At 38.5% G+C, this 15,385-nt stretch overlaps 2 protein-coding genes and 1 long non-coding RNA gene across 3 annotated transcripts in view; 1 reads left to right on the top strand and 2 right to left on the bottom strand.

Moving 5' to 3' along the window:
- Positions 1–3,807: 3,807 nt before the first annotated feature.
- LOC118344564 lies at positions 3,808–4,464 on the bottom strand. The gene has a single exon (XM_035685582.1). It carries the CDS (start codon positions 4,462–4,464, stop codon positions 3,808–3,810), a length of 657 nt encoding a protein of 218 aa, XP_035541475.1.
- A 5,582-nt stretch (positions 4,465–10,046) lies between these two features.
- LOC108990046 lies at positions 10,047–12,758 on the top strand. Its single transcript, XR_004798203.1, has 2 exons — positions 10,047–10,661; positions 12,380–12,758. It is a non-coding gene; the product is annotated as an uncharacterized LOC108990046 (long non-coding RNA).
- Positions 12,759–13,411: 653 nt separating this feature from the next.
- Positions 13,412–15,385, bottom strand: part of LOC118344563 (protein FAR1-RELATED SEQUENCE 1-like) — a 22,848-nt gene continuing 20,874 nt past the window's right edge. Inside the window, exons 2-4 of the mRNA XM_035685581.1 lie at positions 14,738–15,092; positions 14,291–14,411; positions 13,412–14,196 (exon numbers count right to left, since the gene is read on the bottom strand). Coding sequence (XP_035541474.1) covers positions 13,412–14,196; positions 14,291–14,411; positions 14,738–15,092 — 1,261 coding nt within the window. The remainder of the gene's footprint in view (positions 14,197–14,290; positions 14,412–14,737; positions 15,093–15,385) is intronic.

Here is a 15,385-nt window from a genome sequence, read left to right as displayed (position 1 = left end):
TATCCTTATTCCATTGTGTTAACAAAGAATTATCCATTAACTTTTAAATTTATTATTTAAAAAATATAAATTGATTTATTAAAAAAAATAATACTACATACAATCATAGATTGTATAAACGCCATGCACTCCTTTTAAAAAAGAATAGAATTCATTGTTAAAAAATTGTTTTTTATATATGAATTCTATATTTACTCTGTTTTAAAAAAAAAAGAATAATGATTTTAAATTATATGACCATAAATATCATTTATTTAAAAATAAAATAAAATAAAAGTCAATTTTAATGCGAGAGGTTAATTTTTGGGACAGTCAACAGGCCTGCTGTTAGACTTGGATGTAGGTTTTTGTTGAATAACACTGAAGATTTTGTCTCATTTACTTTCTACCCTAACCATTATGAATATTTTATGCTACACCCCATGCAATAGTGTAGCTACTTGTTCAGATTTTACCATGCTATGGAAACATCAAATGGGTTCACCCGTATTAGAACGGTTAAGAAGCAGGCAAGACAAAACACAATGTATCTTCATGGGACTCACGCCCCTAAATCCTCACTCAATAGCTCTTTAGCAGTCAACTGATAGAAAGGAAATTTCGGGCGGAATATGAGCACCAAGTTGACCCTGTTAACAATCAAATTAGGTTCAAAAGGTGTAACCACATACCCTAGAGGGGTTACTGCATCAAATACCCGAAATCAAGCCCTCAAAGGCATTACTGCGCATTAAACGCCTAAAATCAAGCCCTCAGAGGCATTACCATGTCAGAGCCTAGAAAATCAAACAAAAATCAAGTACGTTTGAAACTTAAACTCATCTCAACTCATCATTTCAACTTTTTCAAATAGATCGACATGACATCAGATGACCTCTCATCCACTATAAATAGATCGACAGGTGCATCATGTAATTCTCTACACTAATATTACTCAATCTGACTTAAGCATTGGAGGCTTCCCTGAATCCAAGCCCCCAAGCTTTGTTTTTCTAGAAGGTTAATCACAGCACCGGAAGAGAAGCAGGAAATTGCATCAACAGTGGGGGCATTTCTTGCTATGTTTATACCATAAATGACACTATTAATTTCCGCTCTTAATATTAGTCTTAATAGGACTTCAGGTCCGAGGATGGGGAGGAAGGTCTCCTTGGCATAATCCTCTTTGGGGTGTGAAGAAATCACAAAGACTTCCATTAAGCATGATAGAAAAAGACATAGTTGTAACGCATTGTGATATCCATTGAATCCATCTTTGGGCAAATCCTAAACATTTAAGCACAATCAGTATAAATTAACTTCCATTTGAGCATATCGTATGTCTTTTCCATGCCAAAATAAGCATGATCTCTCGTATCGATTCATAGGGAACCTTATTGATCAATGTATATACTCCAAGATCAGTGGGAATAAGTTCTTTTTCAATCCTATATATATATATATATATATTATATTTCATCTATTGTAGACAACCTGAAGTATGTTTAGGCCTGCTTTAGGATTGACACATATTTGGGAATGGGATTTTTAGGTTGTAATGCAATTCAAATTTTGAAACCTATAGAAGGTGCAAATAAACACTTCATTGCTTAAAAAAGAATCTAAGAATTACAGATTGACATATAGTCGTACTGAGCTTGGTGGTTGATTATACAAATTCATAATTTGCTTAATGTGTAGGCAATAAATAACGTAAGCACTATGTGTACCATGTGGGAACAAATTATAATATGCTACAAAGTTCTTACATGGGCATTACAGTGAATGGTTTCAAATAGGCCTACTGGAAGGGCCCCCACATCCTACCTGCTTGTCCCACCTCCGCTTGGGTCAGGCCGAGTCTTGGGCCCGTTCAAATCTCCCTCGTCTGCTTGGCCTTATATATATATATATATATATATATGTAATAATATACATATCATATATATTAAAAAACTTCCCTGCCTTCCTTCCTTTCTTTTCACTTCTCTCCCTTTCTTTCATGCCTTAGTGGCTGTTCACCGTCCTCTATTCTCTCTCATTTCTCTTATCTTCCCGCTTCTTTTCTTCTTCTCCTCCTCGTCTAAACCGACTGATCTCCATTGTCGTGGATCATAACCAAGCCATAGTCTACAACGGTACAATCACGGCTTGGTCGTGGGTCTCTACGGCCCAAGATAACAGTCACCACCATGGATCTATAAGTTAAGATCCACACCTGCGGCTATGGGTTTGCGAGTTTTATGAGCCACAGACGCGACCATGGCTGCCAGGGGCCATAAAGATCTACCCACAGATCTCTGAAGATCTGTGCACAAATCTTTATGAGGCCATGGCTCGAGGGTTTGTGCACATATCTTCATATGTATGAAGATCTATGCAATTACTACTTGGTCTATTTTGTTTGTTTGGTTTGATCTGTAACTTTGTAAGTCTGTTTTGGTTTTTTGTTGGATTTGTGAGATTTTTAATTATATGTGATTTTGTTGGATTTTTTTTTTTAATTTTTTTATGAAAAATGTGTTGTTGGACGAGGTGGCAGGACTGTGGTGGCGCCAATCTGCTCACCCGACAAGCAGATATTAACGGTCACCCCTCTTAGGAGACATGGTGCTGGATGGGTGGTCACCTGCTCATATAGGGCGGGGTAGCACCCGTAGTTTCAAGATTGTAGACTTTATAGTAGAACAATGATCAAAGTGTGTAAGCCTTGCGAACTTCCTTTAAAAAACATGGAGCCCACCATTAAAAAGAGATTTCTTCCATGTGGGTTCTAGATTTGCCCATTTTTTAAAAATGAGTGCACAAAACTTGTACATTCTAAGATTATGCAATTGGAAGGGATGTTTACACCCCTTCCAATCTGGGGAGGCCCAGCAATCGAAGCATAGTCGGCCCACAAGTCAGGTTAAGAAGAAGAATGCCCAAGATCTACGTGGGAAGAGAGTCGACGTGGAAAGATGGGACGGCAACCCCACTGACACGACCTACACATGCACAAAGTAGCAGAGCTACGCCACATTAAATGGTCAGGTACGGGACGTGGACTGCGATCCCAACGAGGACCCTGTCCCTAACAAAGTGCATGACACGGCCTGAGGGAGCCATGCAACATTAGAGGCAACGACAAGGTATCTAGTATGGAAGATGGGCGCATCTTAGGTTTCGATTTATGCATTTATTCATGAATTGTATCATATCTATTTATTTATTTTCTATGATAATATATTTCATACTAATATATTTTTAATGCATTTATTTTAATTCTTCATTTAGAATAAAATTATTATTATTTTGTACATGTCTAATTGATCTTATAACAACGGGAGGAATGCATATCCTATTATGATTTCAGTTTAATGAATTGTAACATTTGATTTGTTATGTTTTCCATAAATTTATATTTTTTATTTCTTTGACTGGATGTGTGTATGTATGTGTGTGTGTGTGTGTGTGTATATATATATATATATATATATATATATAAGGAAAATGATAGGTACATATCATTTGTACCAATTACTTTAGTTATTTCTTTTAGTATATGTGTTGGTTTATTTTTTAATATTGTATTTGTTTTTTTTTTTTTTTTGTGTTTTTTTAAAGAAAAATACATTAAAAATGCTTTAAAAAAACAAAAAATTAAAAATTAAAAATTAAAATTAGACTCTTAGTACCTTTTATCGGTACCTTTTATGGGTGCTCTATCATACTAGCACCGCTCTATATATAAACAGATGCTTTTACAGAGACTGATAGGTCTACCGAGTGGTGCCTTCTTGTTTTTTTCTTTTTTTTTTTTTTGAAACATAAGTCATTTCCATTCATCTAATCCAGTGGAAAACAAGAGGGAAGAACCCCCATAGTTACAATATCATCATGGATGGAAAGAGCTTCTTTTGCTAACAAGTGAGCCATTGTATTGCTATTTCTCCTAACATGAGAAACCTCCCACTTGGCAAAATTTTGAAGGATCAGTTTTGCCTCACTAACATACATACTGACACTATTACACCCTTCTATATCACTTCGTAGTGCATTGATGACCTGCAAAGAATCGCCTTCAACAACAACTTGGGATAGGCCAAGTTCCACTCCAAACTGAACAACTTTGAGAGCTCCAAAGGCCTCTGCTAGAAGTGGATCGAGGAAGAGGATTTTGTTAGTCTGCTTGGTAGCAATGGTATAACCAATGCTGTCCCGAACAGTTACTCCCACTCCAATTACACCATTTACTTTGTCTACTGCACTGTCCCAATTTAGCTTGATCCAGTTTGATGGAGGAGCCTGCCAATCCTCTACTTGTGTATTAGTTTGCCGTCGAGCCAATCTTGATTCCTCCTCAACCAACATATCCAATGTTCCTCTCGCTTCCCTCACTACTGCATTCGGGTGTGCAAAGGTGCCTTCAAAGAGGAATTTGTTTCTTCTCCACCAGATCTTCCTGGCCACTACTGCAAACTCTTGGATGATTCTACTGTCCATAGCCTGAAGTAAGTCTTCTAGTAGTTGGATCATGGTCACGTGAGGTTGATGACATTTTTGTAAGCTTTTTGAGCATTGGCTCCAAACATCTTTAGCTGATTCACATCTCTATAGTGCATGAGCTGAGTCTTCTGCCTCCAAGTAACATATTGGACAGAGAGGGTTCTCAACTAATCTCTTCTTATAAAGATTTGAATTAGTTGGAAGGGCCTCGAGACATGATCTCCACAGTAGTACTTTGTCCCCGGGTTGCACTTTTAATTGCCATAGCTGTTTCCAGACTTCTGTGGAAGAGGAACTACTTGATGCTTGACTGGACTGGAAGTGAGTTCTCTCTATCTCCTTGTGGTACGCACTTCTGACTGAGAACCTGCCATCTTTTGTGCCTTGCCATACTAGCTTGTCTCTGCTGTTAAGAAGGCTGATGGGAGTTTTAAGGATAATCTCAGCTTCTCTTTGGTTAAATAGCTGTCTCACCATAGTACTCCTCCATTGCTTGGTGTGAGGGTCAATTAGGCTAGAGACAGGTGCATTAATTTCCAGCCCATTGGCATTGCTTTGAGCTCTGCTGGGATTTGGATAGAGGATCCATTTATCCTTCCAGATTTTCACTTGATTCCCATTTCCTATTCTCCAATATGACCCTGCTTCAATCAGTGATCTTGCTGACAGAAAGCTTCTCCATATATATGAGGGTTTCGCACCTAGCTTTGCTTCTAGAAAAGTGGATTTAGGGAAGTACTTGGCCTTCATTACCTGAGCAGCCAAAGAGTCTGGATGTTGGATTAGTCTCCAGCACTGTTTTGCTAGCATAGCTATGTTAAAGGCCTCAAAGTCTCGAAATCCCATCCCCCTTACAGCTTTTGCTCTTCCCATCCTCTTCCAAGATATCCAGTGAATTTTGTTCTCATTGTTTTGATGTCCCCACCAAAAGTTGTTAATCACAGTGTTGATATCTTTGAGCAAGGTTTTGGGCAGCTTGAAAACAGCCATTGTGTATGTTGGAAGTGCCTGAAGCACAGCTTTGATGAAGACCTCCTTCCCAGCTTGTGATAGTAATTTCACTCTGTGATTGCTGATTTTTTATCTAATATTGTCTAGGATGCCTTTAAAGGTCATGTACTTGAGCCTTCCCACCACTGAAGGTAATCCCAAATATTTCTCATAAGTCGAGCTATGTCTCAAACCAGCAATGGACATAATATACTGCTGTGTGATTCTGTCTGTGTTCTTGCTGAAAATTATAGAAGTTTTTTCCAGATTGAGCCTTTGGCCTGAGCATGATTCATACTTCCTCAGCACTCCAAAAAGTCTGCCCCATTCTATAGCATTTGCCTTGCAAAATAGGAGACAATCATCAGCAAAAAATAGATGTGAGACTCTTACTTGGCCTCTAGCAATAGGTACCCCATGTATCCAACCCTCACCTTCAGCTTTTTTCAGAAGACAACTAAGGGCCTCAGCACACATAATAAAAAGATAAGGTGATAGAGGATCACCTTGTCTTATCCCTCTAGAAGGATGAAAATGTTCTTGAGGTTTTCCATTAACTAGAAGGGCATATGAAACAGTTTCAATGCAATTCATCACTAAGTCTATCCATTTACTACAGAAGCCCATTCTGCACATCACAGCTTTGATGAATCTCCACTCTAGCCTATCGTAGGCTTTACTCATATCGAGTTTCAGAGCCATATACCCCTCATTGCCTGTCATTTTAGATTTCATCGTATGCAAGGCTTCAAAAGCCACTATTACATTGTCAGTGATGAGTCTATTTGGTACAAATGCAGACTGGGATTTGGAAATGATGAGAGGCAAGATTGATTTAAGCCTGTTTGCTATCATTTTAGATATAATCTTATACATTACATTGCACAGGGAAATGGGTCTGAATTCAGTGACTTTGGTGGGGTTTCTTTTCTTGGGAATTAGAGCAATGAAGGTGTTGTTCACATCTGAGATGTTACCATTAGAGTTCAGCACCTGCAATATGCCTTCACTAACCTGTTTGCCAATGAGGGCCCATTGCTTCTGATAAAAAATAGCAGGAAATCCATCTGGGCCAGGAGAGCTGAGGCCCTCCATTTGAAATAGGGCTTCTTCAATTTCTTGTTGAGTGTAAACCCTTGCGATAGTGGCATTCATTTCCTCTGTGACTCGGGGCTCCATAGAATTCAGAACTTCAGAGAAGTCTCCTGGTGAAGATGTTGAGAAAAGGCTTTTAAAGTAATCTTGGAAGAGTGAACTTATGCCTTCTGTGGTATACACTTCCTGCCCTTCTTCATTCACTAACTTTTTGATGTTGTTGTTTCTTCTTCTAAATGAAGCACTTTGGTGAAAGAATCTGGTATTTCTGTCACCTTCTCTCAACCACTTCTGCTTAGCTCTTTGCTTCCATCTGAGATTATCTTCCTCCAACTGGTTGATTATAGCCTTCTGAATCTGCTTAACTTGCTCATTAAGGTGGCCCTTGTTCTTTTTTTGAAGGTCATCCAAAAGTGTCATATTCTCTGATAATTGTTGTTGAGAGTTGCCCTTCATTCTTTTATCCCATTGCAGAAGTTTTTGTTTGCATTTGTTTAGCCCCTCTTTAAGAGCAGTCACTTTGTTCCCTGAGTCTTTGTTGTTTTGCCAGATTTCCTCCATCAGGTGTTGATAACCATCTCTCATGGCCCAATGTGCTTCAAATCGAAATGGTCTGTCTCTATGGGTCCTATGATCCTGACTCCCCTCAAACCTGACAAGCAGTGGGCAATGGTCTGAACACAGGGTAGAAAGGGTGCAAACATTTGAATATGGGTAGCTCTCACTCCAAATGGAATTGCAAAAGGCTCTGTCCAATCTTTCTTTGGTGAAGGCTCCACCACTTCTTCCATTATTCCAAGTGAATTTGTTACCTATCAAGTCCATATCACATAGACCACAAGCATCAACCGCAGCTCTAAATTCATCAATCTGATTTTTGGGTCTTAAGGCTCCTCCCCATTTTTCATTAAAATTGAGTATTTCATTAAAGTCCCCAACACACACCCACCCTATTAGACTTCCTGGATTAATAGCTTGGAGAAGCTACCAGCTTTCCTTCCTTCTACTAGTATTAGGATTGCCATAAAATCCAGTCAGTAACCACTCCTTTCCCCCCTCAACCCCCTTCACCATAAGGGAGATATGGTGCTGAGTGTAAGTGTGCACTTCGGCTTCCACTTCTTCTCTCCAGAGGAATGCAAGACCACCCTTCCTGCCCTTACAGTCAATTACAAAGTTGTTATCTAACTTAAGACTCTTCTTGAGGCTTTCAATTCTGTTTCTACTGCACTTTGTTTCCATAAGGAACACAAATGCTGGGGACTTTTTAAGCACCAGAAGGTGCAATTCATGAACTGTCTGGGGGTTCCCAAGCCCCCGACAGTTCCAACTGAGGCAATTCATTTGTCTTGGTGGGGCTGTTCCACAGCCTCCACCATTTCAAGTTGAGGATAGACCAGTTGGTCATCTTTTTCGGTTTTAACCTTTTTTGTTAAGAACTGATCCACACTAGCTAGTGGGGGACTTCTGTTTCTTTTGTTACCTGTATGGAAAGCTGGTGCAGACCCTTTATCCAATGAGCCTCTCCCTATGCATATGTCTCGTGCCCTCCTCTTCCAGCTGGCAGTTTTCTTGACTTGATCAAGAGCTTTAACTTGGTTGGAAACATACTGGTTAAAGTCCTGAACTTGTTGCAAGAGGTCAGTCGAGGTTTCTGTGCTCCTTGAAGTTCTTCTGTCAGAGTTGATGTCACATCTGGTCTCTTTAGAAACAGTCTTTCCCTTACTTACTCCTGACTCCACCACTCCCAACTTCTCCCTATTCTCCACGTCTTGGCCTAAAAGTGCAGTATTTGGGTGTTTTAGTCTTCCCTTTTCTCTGTCATCAGTTTGAGGCTTTGACTTTAGCATGTCCCCTAGTACCTGCTCTTTCCTTTCCCTTCACCTTTTCCCTCGATAGTATCAGTTTTCTTTGAGAGTTCCTGACACCTTTCCATGAATTCTGCTTTGCTACTGTTGTCTTCCTCCTTGGCCTCTTTCCCCTTCCACCATGACCATGGTTCAGGCTTGGTTGAACGATCAAGGCTTTCACCATATTTCTTGAAAAGCAGCTCATTCTCCCTTACTATAGGTGCCCTTAACCATGCCCCATATTGGCTCTTCCCTTCCCTGCCCTCTTGGTTTGAGCATAAGTTCTTAACATGTCTGATCACTCCACATTTGAAGCAGAGGGAAGGCAGTCTCTCATACTTGAAATACACCCATGTTTTCTTCTCATCAACATTAATAAACAGACCCCTTAGGAGAGTTTTGGTGATATCAAGTTCCACCCTTATTCTCAAGAACTTGCCCCACCCAATGCCTCTGTCATCTACATGGACTTTGATAAACCTTCCCAAGCTGTTTCCTATCTGGATTCCAACCTCTTGATTCATGCAGTCGAATGGCAAGTTGTAGACTTGTATCCAGAATTCCTCTTTGCTGAAGCTTACTTCATTAATGGACACTGACCCGTTGAAAGGCTGAATGCATAAAAGCCACCTATCAAAAGACCACGGCCTGCCATTGATCACCCTGTCCAAATCCTTTTTACTTTGGAACTCAATCAGATACTTCTTAGTCCCAACTTCTGAGAACTGGAGCCAGCTATCACATTTCCATATTTTTGACATAGTGCTCTTGAAAGCTTCCCTGTTGATGAATTTCTCTGCCACTATCATGACCAGTAGGCAGAAGTGGTTTGTTCTCATTGTAGTTATTGTTGGCTGGAGAGCAACCCCTTCTTTTTCTTCCTCTGTGAGAGTTAATCTCTCCCACTGCTTTGACATTTCCTCCTCCATGCTCGTCACACTCAGACCAGCAAAAGCTAGCCTCATACTCACTCTAGCTAGAGAGAAAACTCACTCCCAAGTGAGACCCCCTTTCGACTGCATGAATGTTTATGAATGCTTTGACATTATGAATGTTTTGACATTATTCATAATGCTTTGACATTATGAATGTTTATGAAAAAAATTCAATCCAGTGCATTTCTTAATGTTTAAGAAAAAAATAAAAACAAAAATACACCTATCAGTGCAAATGCTCAGTAGAGTCTATAAGATCATGCTAGATCCACCGTGAAAAGTCACTGAACGTATAAGTTTTTTTAAAACATTTTTTAAACCCCTTAAAAGCTTAAAAACAAGAAAAAAAAAATCACAAACACATTGAAAAGTATTTTCTTAACAGTAAATTAAAAACCACACAATCAATATATATCTTTTCTGGATGTATATGGATGCCCGCTCTCGATGGGAGAAGCATTTAATTCCCTTCTCTATATAACCCAACCAGCATTTAATTCCCTTCTCTATATAACCCAACCAGCCAATATATTGTGTCCATACAAGGTGGCCACAAATAATATTTAACAGATTTCGTCAATTCTTATGCTAAAATCATTGAAGCTGTAAACCTAAATTATTGTTATTATTATTATTATTTAAAATCTCATTTTTTCAAAGTTAAGAAAGGATAACTCTATTTTCAAACCATCCCAATTTATCCTTTTGCACAAGGAAAAATCTATTCTCAGGCCTTTACCAACACCACACACCGTTACGTGGCAAACCCAGTTTGGTTGCTACGTCACGGTTTTCCACTTTCCTACGGGGTTCGCACACATATTTCCAGTTGAGTCCCTTTCTCCCCATCTCCCTCATTTCCCTCTGTCCGTAACCCACCTTCAGATCCCTTTGCCTCTGTATCCGTCTCCCTCATGCAAATCAGATCTCTTACCCTCACTTCTCTCATTCTGTCTGTAACCCACCTCTGTCTGTCGCCCTCACTCTCATCTCTCACCCTCAAGGCCGCATTTCCTCTTCGCCCTTACCTCACTTCCGTAGCCCTCTTACCCTCACTTCTCTCCATCGGGCCTCCGCCGAATCCCTCTCTCCCGTCAATACCATCCTTCGAGTAAAGCCCTAACAGATCTCAGAAATTCCCCTCGAAATCCACTTCGCGATAAAAGCCCTAACACTTGCCCCCATTTCGTTTGTATTTTTGTTTGGATAAAGAGATGAGCTGTTGTATGGAAACACTGCTTCCGTATCACACTGCCACTACTTTTGCATTACTCAACTCCATGCTCTCCGCCTCTCTTCGCAGCATCAAGTTGGAGCCCTGAAGGTAATTTCAGTTTTTTTTTTTTTTTTTTACATTCCAATGAATTGGAATTGATAATTCAGCAGAAATTTTTATTCGATTGTCTATTGTGTGGTGGTGGAACTCTGCTTTTTTGAGTTATCATTGGTGAACCGCTTGTTGTTCTAGTGGCTGCTTTTTCAATTTTGTGAGGCATACATGTAAAATTGACGTCAGTAAACTGTTGTTGGAACTTTTTTTTTTTGTTATAAGTAAACTGTTGTTGGAACTTGGAGACGTTCTAAAGCATTCAAACTTGAGGTTCATGGTTGATATCATCGCAATAGAAAGTTATCAAGTAGTTCAATCTGATTCAATTAGCCTATTCAATTGAGGTTATGCTGAAGAGTCATCTGCCCAATTAGTTTCTTGGTTTTATTATATGTCAGGTATTATGAATGGTATCATATTGAGTGAGTGGGTAGTATAGGTGTTGTGTGGTTGCTAACTTTCGATTGGTTCTTTTAATATATAAAACAATTGTTGTATCCTTTGAAGTTTGTTATTTTTAAAAAAAGGAAATTGCAATGTTGCCTTACCCTATATATAATATTTGAAATATTTGTGTAAAGGTTTAAGACCGATCCCCAAATATTAGACCTACCATGATATATATATATATATATATATATATGCAGGCTCTACTAAAAAAATGAAAAGTATAAGGTTGATAAAACCATGCAATAGCATCCCTATTTGCATAACAAAGGGACATAAAACCATGCAATAGCATCATCATCATTCAATGGAGTCTTCAATTTGTTTCTCCATATTTCGGCCAGTTCATGTCAGTTTTCAGTATTTTCAGCTAGTTCTAGCTAGTTTTCACTGTTTTTTGCTAGGTACATCAGCATTTATGATAGTTTCATTTTATTCACATCATATTTCGACTAATTTGCTTTGATTCAAGCTGTTTTGAGCTTATTTCAGTGTGGGTTATGTAATCGGAACTTGTCATGTTGGTACCTTAGCTTATGCTCTGATGACTTCTCTGAAATTGAATGGAATTTATTATGTTTATTTTGGGCGTGATTATAATAGGCTTGTAGGCTTGGTTCAACTGAGTCAGCGAGGCAGCTTGCCTGAACACATACACTCTTTTTGCATAACACTCTTTTATGAGTATAGAAATGATATACATATGCATGCAAGTAGCTATATAGTCTTTTCATTTCAAGGAAGCATGCATCTCATAATCAAAGAAAAAGCCAAAACACATTACAGTTTGAGATAGAATTGGATAGGAGCTTGGTTGTAAAACTTGATAATGCTTTATAGAAATGGGTCCTTTGCATATAATGGACTGCTTTTGTTGTTATTCTTTTGTTGGAACATGTAGCAGAATGTTAATACAATCATGTGGCCTTCTATGTTTCGATACCTTTGTTGCTATCTTGTTTTGGGTTGTTTTCAGTAGCTGTTTCTATTTGCTTCAGCAAAGGTTGTCATTTATATCAGCTATGACATCAAGTCAATCATCATCATTTATATTAGATGCATTTCAAATGGAAGCACCAACTTGTTGGTGTGGTTTGAAAGCATTACTAAAGACCTCACAAACTAACAAAAACCTAGGAAGAAAATTTTATGCTTGCTCGAAGTATAAAACGGTAAGCCAACTTATTATTATTATTCTGTAAATAATTGCCAATTACAACACAGTTGTCACATTTTAATGTTTGAAATTTTTGCATTGTATGCAGGGAGAATCAAGTTGTCAATTCTTCATATGGGCCGATATACTTCAGCTAATAGAGGAGAAATTTATAACAAGAGAGAATACGTTCCGAAATAAAGAGGATGATTTATTGTTGCGTGAGTATGAGGTGTTGAGAAAAGAAGATAAACTGATACAAAGAAAGAATGATTTGAACATCCAAGAGGAGGAAGTTCGAAGGCGGGTCGTAGAGAATAGATGTGGTCATATATTATTGTGTCTATATTGGGTTTGTTCTATTGTAATAGTTTTGGTTTGTTCGGATGATAGATGTATCGACCGTTATTATAATTGCAGAATTCTCTATGAATATTTTGTAATTATGGAATGATTTGCTTATGGTAATGGATGTTAACTTTTTTGTATTTGTGAGAATGGTACTGTAAGTGGAAAAAAAAATCTATCCAGTGATAAAAATCTGTCCAGTTTCATAATCTAAGCAGGGGAAAAAATACCCTTCCAGTGTCAATAGGCATCACAAATTTGTCTAGATTTTCATAAAGTAGAACACACATGTCCGAAAAGCATTCTTTACAAAACCCATAGACATTCTTTACAAAAGCCATATACATTCTTTACAAAACCCATATACATTCTTTACAAACCCATTGACCATATTTACATTCTTTACAATTCATTACAAAACCCATCATATTTCATCACAACACCCAAAATAAATAAAACTACAACGTCGCAACAACATTCTCACCACAATATTTCATCACAATAATAAATGATACAACAAATTATTAAGGTACAACCACGACCTCATCATTGTCCAATGGTGTTGGTTGTGTGACAGTACTACATTGTGTTTCAACAAGAATATCATCAACATTAGAACCAAGTTGATCCACTTTAGCACTAGGTTGAGCTTTTGATACCTCACCATGTTATGATTCATCATCAAATATTTTTCTGCAAATCTAAATTTTAAACAAAAAAATACACATATATTAGAGTGGATAATGCATGCAGTCTAATAAATATATAATTAATATGAAAAATAATTTACTCCCTATTTCTTTCTTTTTTTGGTCGCAGCCTTCTCCACAGGTGGAACCTTCCTTTTCGATGTAGGCCTCCCTTTCCCTCGGACAACGTATGGGCTTAATATTTTCTTATTGTTGTCCGCGACCACATTTTCTCTGACCTTGGTTGAACCAGATTCAAGTGGTAATCTTTTAAAGTTATTATCAAACTTATTCAAATGACACATGAATGCATTGACATGGTCATCACGTTTGGATACACGGGTTGCTAATTTAAGACATCGTTTCACGACAACCTCATACCTTCGTGGGTCTGTATTTTGCCACATGTCATCGTAGCTACTTTTGACTAGTGTGTATCTCCTATTCAAGTCCTTCCGCCATCGATCTAAGACGTACTTCTTTGGTATACTGTGAATCTTCTTCATCTGACAAACTTTCAATGCATGCCTACAAAGGATCCCCTTCATCTCAAATAATGCACACGTGCATTTCAGTTCACACTCCTCCTCATTATAATAAATTGTGTACTTGACGGTTTTGACATGGTCATCCTCAATAGTAATTTCATCCAAAACATCGAATGTGGAAATGCAACATTCCTTGTTGAGAAATAGACAATTACAACACATTGCCCCCAACATCTCTTTCTGGACCTCTTTATACTTCGCATTTGTATACAACGTTTGAAACTGCTTCTCAATGTGGAATGGAGATGCACATGGGATGGTTTGGTTGCAGGACATGAAATCACCTGTAGTCTCGACCTCAACCTTCTTCCTCAAAGCATCGTCAAATTGATTGATGAATTCTTTCAGTGTCATACCAGAACACACAAATTTATCAAAGAAAGCATTCACTCTTTCAAACCGTTGTGTAGTGCTCATGCCAACCCAAAAATATACCCATCAAGTAAGCTGGTACCCAAAACGACCTCTCATTGTACAAGCCTTGCAACCTTGCATTATCACCAAGGTCATACTTCTGAATTAGTTGCCCCCACTTCTCCTCAAATTCTACGCATGTCTATAAATCATATAGAAAACTAAGAATGGAAGTCTTCAACCCATTATTGAATTGGAAGTGAGATCCTAATTTCTTGAGAAGTTTCCGCAGTATATGCCATAGACAATATCTATGGCGAGTGTTTAGGAATATCAATGTAATAGCAGACTTCATTGCTTGGTCTTGGTTTGTTATTATCGCTTTTGGAGCTCGAACATCTATGCACTGTAACCATGCGCGAAACAACCATACAAAAGTAGTTGAGTCCTCGCTTGAAATCAAGCCAGCCCCTAACAGTATAAATTGCCCATGATGGTTGACCCCAACAAAGGGAGCTAAAGGCATACCATATCTATTTGTTTGGTATGTTGTATCGAATGTGATAACATATTCGAAATACTCATACGCTGCTCGACTTCGTGCGTCAACCAGAACACATTTCTGATTCTCAAGTCTTCATCCACATCCACATCCACAACAGAAACAAAACCATCATTGATCAACCTCATCCTCTTAAAGTAGTCAGTAAGTGTCTCACCACCTCCTTTACCCAACCTTAACTGTTTGGCTTTGTCAATGAAATTTCGACAGTATTTTTCTTGAAAATCAAGATTTTCAAACCCCCTCGCATCAACAACAAGTACTCCGAAATTCTTATTCATTCGAATATCTGCTCTGTCATTCAAGTCCAGCATCCTTTGCCTGTATTCATTGAAACATTTGTGCGATCTAAAAACCTAGACTTCTGTGGGTTGACGGTACTATGATTATGGGAAATCTCAACAGTGGTCACCACCCATACACCATTCACCAAATGAGCATTTATCCTCACCTTACAATCGGTTTTAGTTGTTGGTCTTGGCCTCGAGATATTGTTGTGGCTAGGATGATACTTGCCCCCCTACGCACACCCAATTGTCAGATACTTGGCACTCCCATCTGTCTCTCTCTTCGTCCTTTTTGTTATAACACCAAAACCTTGTTGCTTAGCATAT

Source organism: Juglans regia, chromosome 14 (genome assembly GCF_001411555.2).
Source record: "Juglans regia cultivar Chandler chromosome 14, Walnut 2.0, whole genome shotgun sequence".
NCBI lineage: Eukaryota > Viridiplantae > Streptophyta > Magnoliopsida > Fagales > Juglandaceae > Juglans > Juglans regia.
The sequence above is the reverse complement of the archived record's forward strand: the minus strand, read 5'-3'. Positions and strand labels throughout refer to the sequence as shown.